The sequence below is a fragment of the Triticum urartu genome, chromosome 6A (genome assembly GCF_056163025.1).
Source record: "Triticum urartu cultivar PI428250 chromosome 6A, HENAU_Tu73, whole genome shotgun sequence".
NCBI lineage: Eukaryota > Viridiplantae > Streptophyta > Magnoliopsida > Poales > Poaceae > Triticum > Triticum urartu.
The window spans coordinates 113,238,807-113,256,597 of NC_141878.1; the positions used below are offsets into that span (position 1 = coordinate 113,238,807).

General features: G+C 46.7%; 1 protein-coding gene and 1 pseudogene across 1 annotated transcript; both read left to right on the forward strand.

The window, feature by feature from the left end:
* Nucleotides 1-5,498: 5,498 nt before the first annotated feature.
* Nucleotides 5,499-6,656, forward strand: LOC147964358 (uncharacterized; annotated as a pseudogene).
* A 7,433-nt stretch (nt 6,657-14,089) lies between these two features.
* On the forward strand, nt 14,090-17,520 carry LOC125514985 (subtilisin-like protease SBT3.9). Its single transcript, XM_087526877.1, has 10 exons — nt 14,090-14,194; nt 14,347-14,438; nt 14,527-14,624; nt 14,686-14,850; nt 14,944-15,557; nt 15,797-15,861; nt 15,987-16,256; nt 16,343-16,460; nt 16,584-16,755; nt 16,845-17,520. Exons 1-10 carry the CDS (start codon nt 14,114-14,116, stop codon nt 17,381-17,383), a joined length of 2,214 nt encoding a protein of 737 aa, XP_087383003.1. The 5' UTR covers nt 14,090-14,113; the 3' UTR covers nt 17,384-17,520.
* The last annotated feature ends 271 nt before the right edge of the window (nt 17,521-17,791 follow it).

Below are 17,791 nucleotides of genomic sequence, written 5' to 3' on the forward strand. Positions count from 1 at the left end.
CGATGAGACCTTCTCACCCGTAGCGATGCTTAAGCTTGTCCGAATCATGTTAGCAATTGCCGCATTTTATGATTATGAAATTTGGCAGATGAATGTCAAAACTGCATTCCTGAATGGATTTCTGGAAGAAGAGTTGTATATGATGCAACCAGAAGGTTTTGTCGATCCAAAGGGAGCTAACAAAGTGTGCAAGCTCCAGCGATCCATTTATGGACTGGTGCAAGCCTCTCGGAGTTGGAATAAACGTTTTGATAGTGTGATCAAAGCATTTGGTTTTATACAGACTTTTGGAGAAGCCTGTATTTACAAGAAAGTGAGTGGGAGCTCTGTAGCATTTCTGATATTATAAGTGGATGACATATTACTAATTGGAAATGATGTAGAATTTCTGGATAGCATAAAGGGATACTTGAATAAGAGTTTTTCAATGAAAGACCTCGGTGAAGCTGCTTACATATTAGGCATTAAGATCTATAGAGATAGATCAAAACGCTTAATTGGACTTTCACAAACCACATACCTTGACAAAATTTTGAAGAAGTTCAAAATGGATCAAGCAAAGAAAGGGTTCTTGCCTGTGTTACAAGGTGTGAAGTTGAGTAAGACTCAATGCCCGACCACTTCAGAAGATAGAGAGAATATGAAAGATGTTCCCTATGCATCAGCCATAGGATCTATCATATATGCAATGCTGTGTACCAGACCTGATGTGTGCCTTGCTATAAGTCTAGCAGGGAGGTACCAAAGTAATCCAGGAGTGGATCACTGGACAGCGGTCAAGAACATCCTGAAATACCTGAAAAGGACTAAGGATATGTTTCTCGTATATGGAGGTGACAAAGAGCTCATCGTAAAAGGTTACGTTGATGCAAGCTTTGACACAGATCCGGACGATTCTAAATCGCAAACCGGATACGTGTTTACATTAAACGGTGGGGCTGTAAGTTGGTGCAGTTCTAAACAAAGCATTGTAGCGGGATCTACATGTGAAGTGGAGTACATAGCTTCTTCGGAAGCAGCAAATGAAGGAGTCTGGATGAAGGAGTTCATATCCGATCTAGGTGTCATACCTAGTGCATCGGGTCCAATGAAAATCTTTTGTGACAATACTGGTGCAATTGTCTTGGCAAAGGAATCCAGATTTCCCAAGAGAACCAAGCACATCAAGAGACGCTTCAACTCCATCCGGGATCAAGTCCAGGTGGGAGACATAGAGATTTGCAAGATACATACGGATCTGAATGTTGCAGACCCGTTGACTAAGCCTCTTCCACGAGCAAAACATGATCAGCACCAAGGCTCCATGGGTGTGAGAATCATTACTGTGTAATCTAGATTATTGACTCTAGTGCAAGTGGGAGACTGAAGGAAATATGCCCTAGAGGCAATAATAAAGTTATTATTTATTTCCTTATATCATGATAAATGTTTATTATTCATGCTAGAATTGTATTAACCGGAAACATAATACATGTGTGAATACATAGACAAACAAAGTGTCACTAGTATGCCTCTACTTGACTAGCTCGTTAATCAGAGATGGTTATGTTTTCTAACCATGAACAATGAGTTGTTATTTGATTAACGGGATCACATCATTAAGTGAATGATCTGATTGACATGACCCATTCCATTAGCTTAGCACCCGATCGTTTAGTATGTTGCTATTGCTTTCTTCATGACTTATGCATGTTCCTATAACTATGAGATTATGCAACTCCCGTTTGCCAGAGGAACACTTTGGGTGCTACCAAATGCCACAACGTAACTGGGTGATTATAAAGGAGTACTACAGGTGTCTCCAAAGGTACATGTTGGGTTGGCGTATTTCAAGATTAGGATTTGTCACTCCGATTGTCGGAGAGGTATCTCTGGGCCCTCTCGGTAATGCACATCACTTAAGCCTTGCAAGCATTGCAACTAATAAGTTAGTTGCGGGATGATGTATTACAGAACGAGTAAAGAGACTTGCCGGTAACGAGATTGAACTAGGTATTTGGAATACCGACGATCGAATCTCGGGCAAGTAACATACCGATGACAAAGGGAACGACGTATGTTGTTATGCAGTCTGACCGATAAAGTTCTTCGTAGAATATGTAGGAGCCAATATGGGCATCCAGGTCCCGCTATCGGTTATTGACCGGAGAGGAGTCTCGGTCATGTCTACATTGTTCTCGAACCCGTAGGGTCCGCACGCTTAAGGTTACGATGACAGTTATATTATGAGTTTATGCATTTTGATGTACCGAAGGTTGTTCGAAGTCCCGGATGTGATCACGGACATGACGAGGAGTCTCAAAATGGTCGAGACATAAAGATTGATATATTGGAAGCCTATGTTTGGATATGAAAGTGTTACGGGTGAAATCGGGATTTTACCGGAGTACCGGGAGGTTATCGGAACCCCCCGGAAGCTATATGGGCCTTAGTGGGCTTTAGTGGAAAAGAGAAGGGGCAGCCCAACATGGGCCGCGCGCCTCCCCCCTCCCCTAGTCCTATTAGGACAAGGAGAGGTGGCCGGCCCCCCCTCTCTCTTTTCCCCCTCCGCGAATCCTATTCCAACTAGGATTGGGGGGGGGGGGGAATCCTACTCCCAGAGGGAGTAGGACTCTCCTGGCGCACCCTCCTTGGCCGGCCAGCCTCCCCCCTTAGTCCTTTATATACGGAGGCAGGGGCACCCCAGAGAGACACAAGTTGATCTACGTGATCTATTCCTTAGCCGTGTGCGGTGCTCCCAGCCACCACAGTCCTCGATAATATTGTAGCGGTGCTTAGGCGAAGCCCTGCAGCAGTAGCACGTCAAGATCGTCACCACGCCGTCGTGCTGACGGAACTCTTCCCCGACACTTTGCTGGATCGGAGTCCGGGGATCGTCATTGAGCTGAACGTGTGCTAGAACTCGTAGGTACCGTAGTTTCGGTGCTTGATCGGTCGGATCGTGAAGACGTACGACTACATCAACCAAACGCTTCCGTTGTCGATCTACTAGGTATGTAGATCATACTCTCCCCTCTCGTTGCTATGCATCACATGATCTTGCGTGTGCGTAGGAATTTTTTTGAAATTACTACGAAACCCAACAGCGTCAGTAATTACAAGCCCATATGGCTGGTTGCGTGATTTACTCTCTTGTCCTTTTGCGGATGCATGGCAACGTCGCTTTCCACTGCAATCTGAAGTTAATAATCTGGCAGGTCATTACTACAGGAGGGGCAGACCCGTATTCAATTCACATACACTAAATATGGCAAGTCTTACCACCCCTTTCCAGCGCGGCAGAGCCAAAGTCTGCTTCTCTCAAACAGTGCCCGGCAGTGCACATGCTAGACGAAAATGGCAGTTTAAAACACTACTAGACAAATACACATCCCGTGGAACTTTTGATAAATAGCCGAAATGAGCCGATTCACTTGCTCGTCCAAATCAGCTACTGCTGCACCCTGCTGATTCAAAAAGGGACGTGCTCACTTTGCTCTGACTACACTTGCAAAGCCAGGTAGTAGGCTTCCTTTTTCGTCTACTAACAACAAAAAGGTTCGGCCCAACTTTCCCCTCCAGCCTTGGCGAAATTTAATAAAGGATAAAATCAGAACCTTATCCACTCAAAGGTTCGGATCTCAAAGCAAATGAAGGGTTCCGATAACAGCCATCCGAGCTAGTGTGGATAGCAAATCCATCCTATATATATATATATATATATATATATATATATATATATATATATATATATTCGTCACCTATTTTTAAAGGATAGCGAAGGAAGAAATAAAAAGAAAATAAATAATAAAAGAAAGTTATTGGAGTGCTTGCAGGCTTGTCCGTATTGTGCTTCCGCCAATGCCCATGGTATCTTGAGTGCGTAGTGATGTATGCGCTGATGTGACCGCTAGTGCAAAAGATAATTGTGAGAACATGTTACAACTTGGCTCTTTTAGTTTTGAGATTCCATCAATTAAACCAAAGAAGGATGCTGTGAAGCCCAATTTTAGAACGCCTCTATACAGATGGTATTTTGTTGGAAATAGGTGGCAATCTGATTCCTGTGTAGCCGCGTGAGAGAGCAGATTCTTATTTTGTTTTCTGTCTACTAGTAGTGGTCACGTAGCTATTTGGTTGTGATCAGCGTGGCCGGATAATTAATTAGTTAATATATTGTTTAGTTTAATTAGGACAGAGAAAGAGTCATGCGCTGGTACGATTCGTACTAGTATTCGGTTATTAGGAAGAGTCCTGGTGAGTTTCGTTTTGAGCCTCCGTGCTTCTTAAATAAAGGCCATACGGCCGTGTAATAGAGGGGAATTTTGTTTTAGTCGTGAGATCAATAAAATTACAGAAAACGTCCCATGTTGGGGGACACCAAATATCTTTGTTGCTGATCTGAGTGGATTTTGTTGCTACTGCGTGTGAAGTCGATCCAATCTACTGGACACAAGTTTCTGATCTTACGGTCTTGCATCTTTGCTCGACCGAAATTTCTTGTTGCTACTGCTAGTACCGTGAAAGATCGGGACGTCGAACGACTCGCCATCTAGTCGAGTCTACATCAAGTGGTATTCAGAGCTAAGGTTGTTCACGGTACTGTGTTGATCAAGATGTCAACCTCGGTCAACAAGGGTGATGAGGTTGCTGCTGATTCTGAGGAAATAGTACGTCCAGTGTATGCGGATGATATTCTGCAAAATATTCGGGATGGTTTTGACCACACATGCAACTACATCAAGCAATGTCATGATGCGCTCGGCAGAAGGATAAATGTCTTGATCACTCGGTTTGATGGTTTGGCGGACATCATCAATATGCCGGTGACGAATTTTGCCCCACCACAGACTGCTCCGGCGGCTCCACTGCATTATGCACCACCTGCTCGCGATGTACATGCCGGCATGCATGATCGCCGTTTGGCGGCACAACCTCATGCTGGAGATGATGGTCTCGATGACGGCGTTGACCAGGTGGGGTACGCGCCACGACCACGACACTATGAGACTTGTCCTGAAACTTCTGTTCGTGGTGGAGTGCATGACCGAGTTGGTCAAGCTGTGCGTGTGCCTTTGGATGATGGAATTGGGCGCATAAAAATTTCGATCCCTTCGTTCTCCGGCAAGTGTGAACCAGAAGGCTATTTGGAGTGGGAGATGCGTGTTGATCAAATATTTGATGCCCATCATTATAGCGAGGAGAAGAAAGTTCAACTTGCTAGAATTGAGTCCACCGGTTATGCGCTAATTTGGTGGAATCAAATTTGTCGTTTAAGACATCGCCCGACGACTTGGCGAGGTATGAAAGAATTCATGAGGCGACGTTTTGTTCCTGAGCACTATAAAAGAGATATGTACACCAAGTTACAGCGGCTCTCTCAAGGTAATATGAGTGTTGATGAATATTACAAGGAGATGGAATTGCTTATGATACTTACAGGGACAACGGAGGATTCGGAGGCGACCATGGCACGTTTCTTTAACGGGCTAAATATCGAGGTGCAGGATCGTGTTGAGATGGTGGTCTACTACAACATACAAGATCTCATGCACCAAGCTGTGCGTGCGGAACAACAGATTAAGCGGCGCCAAGTCAACACAGTTCCCAGTACCACTTTGAACACATGGCGACGCTCGCAATATAAGAGTGAGGATGTCGGTCCTAGCTCCAGGGCGACATCATCAAATCGCTCTCATGGTTCCGTGCAAAAGGATGCTTCAAAATCAGGACTGTCGATGGTTGATTCTAGTGCACAGTCGGCCGGACGCACTAGTGACATAGAGTGTTTCAAGTATGGAGGAAGGGGACATATGAAGCGTGAATGTCCTAATGAGAAAAGAGTGTTGCTCACGAGAGATGGTTATGCATCTGCTAGTGATGAAGAGGCAGTTTCTGACACTTCTAGTGAAAAATCTAAGGATGTTGAAAATGTGGTTGCGAGTTTTGAAGCTGCTGAGTCATATCCTTCACTAATGGTGCAACGAGTGCAAGAGGATCGCATTGAGGATAAGGGACAGCGTTGGAATATTTTTCAGACTCAGTGGAAGATCAACAACACCAATTGCAAGTTGATCATCGACGGTGGAAGCTACACTAATGCAGTCAGCAAGGACTTGGTGGATGCTTTTGCTTTACCAACCTGGAAGCACCCACAACCACACTGCGTCGAATGGTTATATCAGTCGGGCAAACTAAAAGTTACTCACAAGGTGCGCATCAATTTTTCGGTTGACAATTACATCGATACAGTTATCTGTGATGTTCTGCCAATGAATGCATGCCACTTGTTATTGGGGAGGCCATGGCAATATGATCATCGTGCTACCCATGATGGAAGGACCAACACATATTGTTTTTGGGATGTTGGAAGGCGGCATGTGCTACAGCCGATGTTTGCTAATGATATCAAAGATGATGTTATCGTCTAAGTTAAAAGGAAGGTCGCCAATGCTATCACGAAACCGAGGACGGCTTCGTTTCAAGGGAGAGGGGATGATGTGACTGCTAGTGCAAAAGATAATCTTCAGAACATGTTACAACTTGGCTCTTTTAGTTTTGAGGTTCCATCAATTAAACCAAAGAAGGATGCTGTGAAGCCCAATTTTAGAACGCCTCCATATAGATGGTGTTTTGTTGGAAATAGGTGGCAATCTGATTCCTGTGTGGCCGCGTGAGAGAGCAGATTCTTATTTTGTTTTCTGTTTACTAGTAGTGGTCACGTAGCTATTTGGTTGTGATCAGCGTGGCCGAATGATTAATTAGTTAATATATTGTTTAGTTAATTAGGAAAGAGAAAGAGTCATGCGCTGGTACAATTCGTACTAGTATTCGGTTATTAGGAAGAGTCAAGGTCAGTTTCGTTTTGAGCCTCCGTGCTCCTTAAATAAAGGCCATACGGCCGTGTAACAGAGGGGAATTTTGTTTTAGTCATGAGATCAATAAAATTATAGAAAATGTCCCATGTTGGGGGACACCAAATATCTTTGTTGTTGATCCGAGTGGATTTTATTGTTGCTGCGTGTGGAGTCGATCCAATCTACTCGACACAAGTTTCTGATCTTACAGTCTTGCATCTTTGCTCGACCGAAATTTCTTGTTGCTACTGCTAGTACCGTGAAAGATCGGGACGTCGAATGACTCGCCATCTAGTCGAGTCTACATCATGCGCGGTACAAATTTTGTAGGTGTATGGAGTGGGCGGCGAAAGCCGGGTTGCTATTTCCGTTCTAGGAGTAGTTGATCCTCGGGTGGAGATTGCTTCTGACCCCCGATGTCTCGTTGGTGAACCTTTCCGTCATCCCTATCGCTTGGCGACCTCCTTCCCCTATGTTCAGCGTTGAGCTTGCCGGCCTGTTTCAAGACCCAGCAGTTTCTGTTGGTATGATTAGCTGGTTTATCGAGGTGGCCATGAATCTGGCAGGGTCGGCCCAATATCCTGTCCAGGTTGGATGGTTCGTCTTGATTTTCCTTGAATGGCTTCTTCCGCTGACCGGGCTTGGGGTTGTTGAATCCGGCGTTGACCGATGTGTCGCCCGATCTTTCATTGTCATTGCGACTGTTGTTTTTGCTTCGTCGTGGCTTGTCGTTGCCATCTTGGATTTCGGAGGTGCCCTGGTTGCTGGCGCTATTGCTTCTACGAGCGAGCCAGTTGTCTTCTCCGATGCAAAAGCGGGTCATCAGAGCAGTGAGAGCTGTCATGGATTTAGGTCCTTCTTGGCCGAGGTGGCGTGCAAGCCATTCGTCCCGGACGCTGTGTCTGAAAGCCGCAAGGGCTTCCGCATCCGGACAGTCGACGATTTTGTTCTTTTTGATTAAGAACCGAGTTCAAAGCTCCCTGGCTGATTCTCCGGGCTGTTGGACAATGTGTCTTAAGTCCTCAGCATCCGGTGGCCGGACGTATGTTCCTCGGAAGTTATCGAGGAAGGCCTCTTCCAAGTCCTCCCATCTGCCTATGGAATTTTCAGGCAGGCTGTTTAACCAGTACCGAGTTGGCCCTTTTAGGTTTAGTGGGAGGTATTTAATGGCATGGAGGTCGTCCCCACGAGCCATTACGGATGTGGAGGATGAAATCTTCTATCCATACCGCGGGATCGGTTGTCCCGTCGTATGATTCAATATTGATGGTTTGAATCCTTCGTGGAATTCATGATCCATTACTTCATCATTGAAGCAAAGCGGGTGTGCGGCGCCTCTATGCTGGGCCACACTGCGACATAACTCTGAAGGAGTCCCTTTGCGGTTTTTGGCTCGGGCTTGGCGAGGTTTGACACGTCCGAATAGGTAGCCGTCGTCGCGTGTAGAAGCATGCTTTCGCGATCCGTAGATCGGTCTTGCGTGTCCTTCTCTATTGTCCAAGTCCCTCTGCAGGTCGTTTGGGTAATCATGACCTGCGTTGTTCTTGCCTTTACGATGAGGTGGGGTGGTCTGGTGTTCGGCTTGAGTTGTCTCTTTATCTGGACAGAGTTGCCGGCGACCTGCCGCATTGTGTGATGATGGTATGGGCTCCAACGCCCCGTCATCGGACTGGTATAGCAATCTGTGCTTTGGGTAGCCTTTGGCTAGGCTACTAAGGCCGTATTCTTCAGCGACCAGGACTTCGGCCCATCTGTTGTTGAGTAGGTCTTGGTCAGCTTGAAGCTGCGGCTGCTTCTTTTTCAGGCTCCTTGCCGCAGCTATTAGCCTGCGCTTGAGGCGCTCTTGCTCGAGGGGCTCTTCGGGTACGATGAAGTCTTTGTCGCCGAGGCTTAGGTAGTTGTCGTCCTCCGAACCATCGCTGGGCAGGGCCTGCTCATCGGGGTTGTCTTGCCCGTTTTCCTGTTCCTCCTGTTCGGATGTTGCTCCCACAAGGTCTTCATTGCTTTCGGCGCCGTCCGGAGTACTATTTTCTCCAGTGCCATCGTTGATGTGGCGTGACTTGGGGCGGCGTTTGGGGCGCCGGAACTTAGACTGTGTCTCAGGAGTTTTAACTGGATCCCGCTTGTCTTGGCCGCGAGGCTTTTTAAGTGTATCGATCATGTACACGTCATATGAAAGGGTGGCCGTCCCACGCCTGTTGGCTGGCGGGTCTTGGCCTTGATCCTTATCGGCATCGTCGTCTATACCGGCAATGTCTTCGGAGCCAGAAGCGGGCATGTCGGTTAAGTCCTCGACAGTGGCTATGAAGTGGGTGGCGGGTGGGAAGCGAAATTCTCCATTATCAACCTCTAGCTCGAACCGGACATAGTTCGGCCGTGAGTCCCCCATCGGGGACAGGTTTTTCAACGAAATCAGCACATCGCCGAAGGGCGAGTGTTGGAAGACATCTGCGGCGTTGAACTCGATGATTGATAACCGATCCAACTCGGTGTCCGAGGGCGCGCAAGGTTCGGAACTTATAGCTGGAAACAAGTCCGAAATTCCGTTGATGCTGATATTGCCTGGTGTTGAGTTAGTGTACGGCTCCAACGCTGCGGACTCTGTGGCTTTGGATGGTGCAAACTGCTCCGGATCTAAGGTCGTAGCAGTTACAGGAACCATCTCCATAACCTGGTCCGATGACAGATTTAGGTCATGTTCATCGGAGCGAGGGGGAGCGATCGCCGTGGTCTCAAATCCGTTGAAGATCAAATCTCCACGGATATCCGCGACGTAGTTCAAGCTTCTAAATCTGACCTGATGGCCAGGGGCGTAGCTATCGATCTGCTCTAGATGGCCAAGCAAGTTGGCTCACAGTACGAAGCCACCGAATACGAAAATCTATCCCAGGAGGAAAGTTCCACCTTGGACAGTGTTACTACAGACGATTGAAAGGGCCATCGAACCTTTCGTCGACGGTACAACGGAACTCTCAATGAAAGCGCCAATGTCGGTGTCAAAACCGGCAGATCTCGGGTAGGGGGTCCCGAACTGTGCGTCTAGGATCGATGCTAACAGGAGACGGGGAACACGATGTTTACCCAGGTTCGGGCCCTCTCTATGGAGGTAATACCCTACTTCCTGCTTGATTGATCTTGATTAATATGAGTATTACAAGAGTTGATCTACCACGAGATCGTAATGGCTAAACCCTAGAAGTCTAACCTGTATGACTATGGTAATGAATATATCCTTTCTGGACTAATCCCTCTGATTTATATAGACATCGAGGGAGTCTAGGATTACATAGAGTCTGTTACATAAGATGGAATCTTCATAGTTGTTCGCCAAGCTTGCCTTCCACACCAAGGAGAGTCCCATCCGGACGCGGGTACCGTCTTCGGTCTTCATATCTTCACAGCCCATCAGTCCGGCCCAAAGATAATAGGCCGGACGCCCGAGGACCCCTTAGTCCAGGACTCCCTCATCCGCCTCGGAGGGGGGGGAGGTAGTCCTCCGCCCCGACGACGCATGCGCGCGGGCGCTCCGCATCGTGCTCCCTCTTCACCGCGCGGAGCGGCGGGAGCTCCTACACCTTCCTCTTGACCAGCGTCAGCCACGTGCGCGAGCTACACGCACCAGTGGAGCTACCCGCGTCATAGGCGAACCGAGCCTACCGCCGATCGTACTCCTCTGTCTCCCGTCGTAGGAGCGACGCCGGTGGCTCAAGGCCTTGGTTGGTGTACCGTCGGCGGACCACTTCCTCGCCACGTCGGCGGCTACACAGCGCTTTCGCTCGAGGTCGTCGCCACACCGCGCCTGCCAGAGCTCCACATCCCGCCACACATCATGGCGGATCGATGGGCGGGGCGGCGGATTTATGTCACCGGCTGGGAGAAATCACAGGGGGAAGGGGGAATCGCGGCGGCGGCGGGATAGGGTTTCGACCCGTATCGCGGTCGCGGACCTGGATATATACTGCGCGCGCGGGGGGGTGGTTGTTTCCGGGCCACCGTAAAAAATTTACAGGCTGGGCCAACTATATGAGGTCTGGTCTGGCCCAAAAATCGGTCCAAACCCGTATAGTCACCGGAATTATACGGGCCATACAATTTTAATGGGTCAACTAGAGATGATGTAAACACCATCAAGTTCGCATGCACACTTCGCTTGTGCTGGATATGGTTTTAATGGACGAAGCCATATGTGGGCGGGCTTGGGCAACCCATGTGATGAGGATTACAATCTTTTCTACACCTCCACAATTATCACTGTTGGAATGGGGCTAAAACTCCCCTTATGGGATGCACCTTGGGTTCGGGGGGAAGCCAAAGGGTATTGCACCTCTCATCCACGCATCCACAAGAAAAAGCTAGAAGGTCAGGGAAGCCCTCAAGGATGATGCATGGATCTCCAAAATCAAGATGAATAACAAGTTCACTATGACACACACACCCACCAATTTGTGGAGCTTTGGACGCTCATATCAGACTTCCACCTAGAGGAGCATGCGGAGGACAAGATCTCCTCGAAGCACATTACGGATGGCCAATACTTGGCGGCGACTACTTACTAAGCGCAATTCTTCAGAACCTTCTACTCTCGTATGGATCATATGGTGTGGAAAGCTTGGGCACCACCTAAGGTGAAGTTTTTTGCATGGTTTGGCATCCAGAATCGGATTTGGACCGCCGATCACCTAGCACGACAAGGATGGCCAAATTGTCATCTTTGCCACCTCTGCAGATGGGAGCCAGAGTCCAGGGTGCACCTTTTCGTCAAGTGTCACTACACCCTTCGCCTTTGGACTTTGGCCAACGGGTGGCTAAACCTCATCAACCTTGACACTTCAACATGGCACCTTCAGGACTCAATTAAGGATTGGTGGGTGAGCCAATCGAGCATGAGCATTCCCAACAGGAAAGCATGGCATCCCTCACCATGCTCATGGGATGGACTATTTGGAACGCGAGGAACGCCCGCGTTTTCTGCAACAAGAGCACACCACCCTCAATTATTAAACTCATTAAGGCGCGATAGAATTGTAGCCAGCTAGCTATGCCACATGACGCATGCTAGTTGGTCACTGTGAGAAAGTTTTTGATTTTTTTAATGACAGTGAGACTTTTTACTTTTTCTTTTAGAGTAAAGTGTGTATAGGCCCCATTAAGACGCGATAGAATGATAGCCAACCAGCTACGTCACATGGCGCATGCTAGTTGGTCGCGGTGAGAAAGTTTTTGATTTTTTTAGAGTTTTTTTAATGACATTGAGACTTTTTTCTTTTTCAAGTAAAGTGTTTCTAGGCTTTTCCTTCTTCTTTATGAGATGGATGTGATATCCACATGACGCGAGAATGTTTTTTTTTATTTCATGAAGATAAGGTGCGCACACCTTCCTCTCAAGTAACCCGTAATAGCGGGTTCCAACCACTAGTCAAAGTTGAAACTTCCGTCATTCTGCTACTGCTTCCACCAGTTGTTTTACCTTGAATCGCCGTCGTGACCTGGGAGCGAGGCAGTCCTGCGTGTAGGTCTTCAGACCTAATTTACTGACCGCTGACATCACTTTTCTTGCCAAAAACATAAAAGCGAAGGCATTTCCAAACAAAAGAAAAGAAAGATGAAAAACAGCTCACGCAGGCCACCACACCATACTACGTCGGCTCGAATTAATTGATTGTTACTGGGTCTATATAAGATCACCAAACTAATATTTATCAAGGAATGTTTTTTTTGCTTGGCAATACGCGTTTCATTCATATCATAAAGAACAAAATACAAGTCATGTAAGGACCTACATGACAAAACTGAAAAAATAGTAAAACATCTCTGTGCTTGACGTCAACGCCCGTCACCTGCCTCCGGCACCATCACAACATCCACCGAAGAAAAGAATGACTGATCACCTCCTCATCCTAGCTCGACTTGGCGCCATCACTGATATGCAGCTTTGAGGACTTCCAAGGTGGCTCACCAAAAGTGAAGCCATTGCGGTTGAACGAATCAGACCGGGACAACACCCTTAACACGCCATCGAACTCCAGATCTGGCACCCCACCACGACTAAGACGCCGAAGGAGGAAACCATACCTGCCATCCACGAACCACGAACCCAACACACGTTCCGTCTTCCAGATGTCGTCGATGCAGACCACAATTTGCATCCGCTCCTGGACTACCTCCCAAGCTCCGCGCCGACACTGGAGCAAACGTCGTCATAACGGCAGAGCCCGAGGACACAGGTCCACCACAAGGATGCCGCCGCCGCCATGCCATCCTTACTTGAACAGACTGGTTTCCGAATCCATACCAACCATAGGACCGATGGCCTCGTCAGGGAAGGACCCAAAGAATCTTTATTCAGCGCCTTCATCGTCACCGCCGAAGCTAAGACGATGAATAGCCTAAAAAGCTAAACTATAAGAGAGTAAAAATGATCCACACGTGTGAATCTAGCGACTGTCGAAGAACGACGCTGAAAGATGGCCTCTTTTGATGGCGGCTAAGATTCCAGACGCCAAGGACGAGAGAAATGTTTGAATGTGTCATAAGTCAAGTCGCTTTACCGTCCGTGTGTATTACGTGCTGCCAACCGTCACGTATTTAGAATTAGGTCCAAAAAGAATATCCTGGCATCCAAGCCGCCTCTATTATTTTATGCCCAATGAGCGGCGGAAGATTGTACAAAGTCGATCGATCAGGTTACTTAGAAGGTCATGGCATCTTTGCCGCCTCTATTTTATGCCTAACTAGCCGCCAAAAAGCTTGTTTGAAAGTCATTACATCAGAGACCACATTAATTATATAATGTTGGTGCTACGGTTTAATACGGTTTATGAGGTTGCGTTTGATCATTGATATTAACAATACATGAGATGTACGACATAAAAATTATATGATTAGAAACTACTTTCACATATGAATCTAACGATATACTTTGTGTAACACGCATGAATCATATTACTGCTTTAATCAATGGTCAAAGGGGATCTCGAAAAATGTATTAACCCCTATACATATGGATAGAGGGAGTAGTTGTTTAATCCTGGGAGACCTTTTTTTTTCAAAACCCTGGGAGACCTGATCAAAGCACGGTGCTTCTTCCCAAGAGAAACGGGGGATGTACTAGTCTTTCTTTCTCACGTGTGCCACCTAACAACGCGTAAACAAATAGGTTTGAAGTGTTCTTGCAGACTTGCACCCCAGGATTATTGTTCCTGTTGGATGCTATATATACATCAAAACGAGAAGCGAGGGAGCACACAAGAAACATAGCACTCCTCTCGAAGTCAGACATGAATTCCAAAACAGCATTATGTGGTGCTCTCCTGCTACTTGTGGCACTGCTGCCTCTTTCAGCTAGCGCGTCGAGCAAAGTAAGATGCATGGCTGATCCCTCTTTCACAGCATTTAACTTAATTAGCTTCCTTTCCAACCGTTTCCATACCAGCTCTTGAAAACAGTTTGCGTCAAAATTTCAGCTCTCGTATTGTTTGTTGAAAACTTATGCAAACAAAATGAATTTCAGCTCTACATCGTGTATATGGGGGAGAAGAAGCACGACGACCCATCCCTGGTCATCGCGTCGCACCATGACATACTAATATCTGTTTTTGAGAGGTACTAGCTACAATTTCAAGTTGCACCATTCATGAATCAGCAGGAAACAGCCGTCATTTGCGCTCATCTTTAATTTTACTTGCAACAGTAAGGATGAAGCCTTGAGGTCCAAAGTTTACAGTTACAAGCATGGATTTTCTGGCTTCGCAGCGATGCTCACAAAGTCCCAAGCTGAGGCAATTGCAAGTAAGTAATTGTCAATTGTAGCTGTTTATGATATAAGCTAATCAACAGGTTCTGAATGTAGGATTTCCCGAAGTTGTCACCGTGAAGCCTAACACTTTTCATGAAACACACACAACTCGGAGCTGGGACTTCCTTGGCCTTCAACATAACCAACCACCACAACAACCGGGACTCCTCAAACAAGCAAAGTACGGTGAAGATGTCATCGTTGGCGTGATCGATTCAGGTTCGTGCCTATCCTTAAGCTTTAAATGCAAAAGATGAGAAATCCCAGGACTAGGAACCAGTTAACTCCATGCATATGCATGCTTATTTATAGGCATATGGCCTGAATCACGAAGCTTTGATGACAATGGGTATGGCCCTGTGCCGGCACGGTGGAAAGGGAAATGCCAGACTGGCCAGGAGTTCAACTCCACAAGTTGCAACCGAAAGATCATCGGCGCGCGGTGGTACGGTCGTGGCATCAGTGCCGAGGTGCTAAAGAGAAACTACAACTCACCTAGGGACATCCACGGCCATGGCACACATGTTGCATCGACTATCGCTGGCAGGGAAGTGCAGCGTGTGAGCTACGGAGGCCTGGGCATGGGGGTGGCACGTGGCGGGGCACCACGTGCACGGCTCGGTATCTACAAGGCATGCTGGGTGGGTGGGGGTTGCCCTGACGCGGCGGTCCTTGCGGCCATCGACGACGCCATATATGATGGCGTGGATGTCTTGTCGCTATCGATTGCAGGGGTTGGTCATGAGCTCCCCGGGACACTGCATGCTGTGCAAAAAGGGATATCTGTTGTGTTCGGTGGTGGGAATGATGGCCCTGTGCCACAGACTATAAGTAATACCATACCATGGGTTACCACAGTGGCCGCTAGCACGATTGACCGGTCTTTCCCAACCTTGATATCGCTGGGAAACAAAGAACAGCTGGTGGTACGTGCATGCAACAAACAAACATTCTTCAAGTATTTAATAAGTTTTTTCTTTGCGCAAAAGTATTTATTTAGTCTTTGCAATCGATAGATCCGGATGATATATAGAACTGATTATATATTTTTGACAAATTGACTTGATTCGTCTCAGATCGTTGAAACGAATATATTTAGCTCGTCCGTGAAGCTATCTCTATTTCCATTGCTGACTTCTTAATCTGTTCTTGCTTTGAACCGCAGGGGCAATCTCTTCACTACAATGCATCTGTGAGCAGTGACTTTAAAGAACTTGTTTATCCCGAAAGGTAATGAAATAAAACTTTTGTAGTTATGCATCCGCGATCATTACACATTTTTATTTTGTAGTTATGCACTTTTTTAACAACAATTCAGTATTTTTTAAATATACTGAATTAGAACTTCTGCACAGCTGTGACGCGAGGTCACTTGAATTGAGCAATGTCACTGGCAAAACCGTCCTGTGCTATCAACCGGCGGCGGCGAAAAGCATGCCGCCTCAACAAGCACTACCTATGGTCATCAATCTCACCACCATGGCTGGCGCCAAGGGCCTCATATTCGCACAGTACACTACTAACCTCCTCGAAATCCTGCCTTTGTGTAGAGGCGTTATGCCCTGTGTAGTGGTGGATTTTGAGATCGCACAACGAATTGCCTCCTATTGGAGGTGGGACACAGGGTGAGTGCATGTCAGTGTTGTCCGAAACAGAGTTGAATGCATTTTCTTCTACTTTGGAAACTCATGTCGTTCATGTGTCATGCTAGGAATCCGGTGGTGAAAGTGTCACCTGCCATGACAACTGTCGGAAAAGGGGTGTTGTCGCCGAGGGTCGCCTCGTTCTCATCGAGAGGTCCAAGCATGTTGTTCCCTAGCATACTCAAGGTATCTATTATCCTCAACTTCTTAACTTGAGACAATTGTTCGGTTTGCTACCTAGCCTCTAGTATTTCACTTTTTCTTAACTTCAGACTTCTTGTCTAATTCTCAATACACATATTTAAACAGCCCGACATTGCTGCACCCGGCGTCAGCATCTTGGCAGCGCAGCAGGGCTCCTACGTTTTCAAATCTGGGACATCCATGGCATGTCCACATGTCTCTGCTGTGACCGCACTGCTCAAGTCGGTTCACCTTGATTGGTCACCTGCCATGATCAAGTCTGCCATCATCACCACAGGCACGAACATTGAAATACAAAAAAAAATACACCAAAACAACTCGTCTAAATATATAACTGACTTGATTGTTCCTTGTCATTGGTTGCAGCATCTGTGACTGATCGTTTTGGCATGCCAATCCAAGCAGAAGCGGTCCCAAGGAAACTAGCCGACCCCTTTGACTTTGGTGGTGGACATATTGACCCAGAAAGAGCTGTTGACCCTGGCTTGGTTTACGACGTGGATGCAAGAGAGTATAACAAGTTTTTCAACTGCACAATTGGATATTTAGACGGTTGTGAGTCCTACTACCTCAATCTCAACCTCCCGTCAATCGCCGTGCCAGACCTCAAAGACAAGGTCGTGCTTCAGCGCACTGTGACTAACGTTGGGCCGGTGGAAGCAACATATCATTTAGTGGTTGAAGCTCCAGCAGGGATAGATGTGTCCGTAGAACCATCTGTGATTAGTTTCACCAAAGGAAGCGGTAGAAGTGCGACATTTATGGTTACATTCACAACAAGGCAGAGAGTGCAAGGAGGATACACTTTCGGGAGCTTGACATGGTCAGACGGAAGTACCCACTCAGTGAGAATCCCGATTGCTATACGGACTGTGATACAAGACTTTGTTGCGGATACCGCTTAAACTCGTATCTTGCTTTTGTACACCTTCTTTGTGTATTCATGTAGGCCGCGTACATAAATGTAGGAGAAACACTCAGTATTGAATTTGTACATCATAAAAAAATGTTATACAGAAATAATATGATTCTTCTTCGCAAAGGTGTGGTTTCTTCACAAATTTGTATAAAAATTGCAGTTAATAAGCAATGTCGGATCATATATATCATTGACATGAACTAGAGTAAGGGATAACCATGGATGTAAAGCTCACAAACCTTCCTTTCTTGATGAAAACTTTGTTGAACTGAAAGTGAAAAGAAATCAACACAACCGAATTTTCTTTGCTGGGAATATCCCTAAATTCATGGATGGTTGCTAATGTCTAAAATGCTCCTGTAGTACACTGAAGTTAACTTATGTTTATATTATT

Coding starts and splice junctions, on each gene's coding strand:
- LOC125514985 (XM_087526877.1), top strand. CDS start 14,114: ATGAATTCCAAAACAGCATTATGTGGTGCTCTCCTGCTACTTGTGGCA. Junction 14,195..14,346: donor CAGCTAGCGCGTCGAGCAAA/GTAAGATGCATG, acceptor AATGAATTTCAG/CTCTACATCGTGTATATGGG. Junction 16,461..16,583: donor TGTTCCCTAGCATACTCAAG/GTATCTATTATC, acceptor ATATTTAAACAG/CCCGACATTGCTGCACCCGG.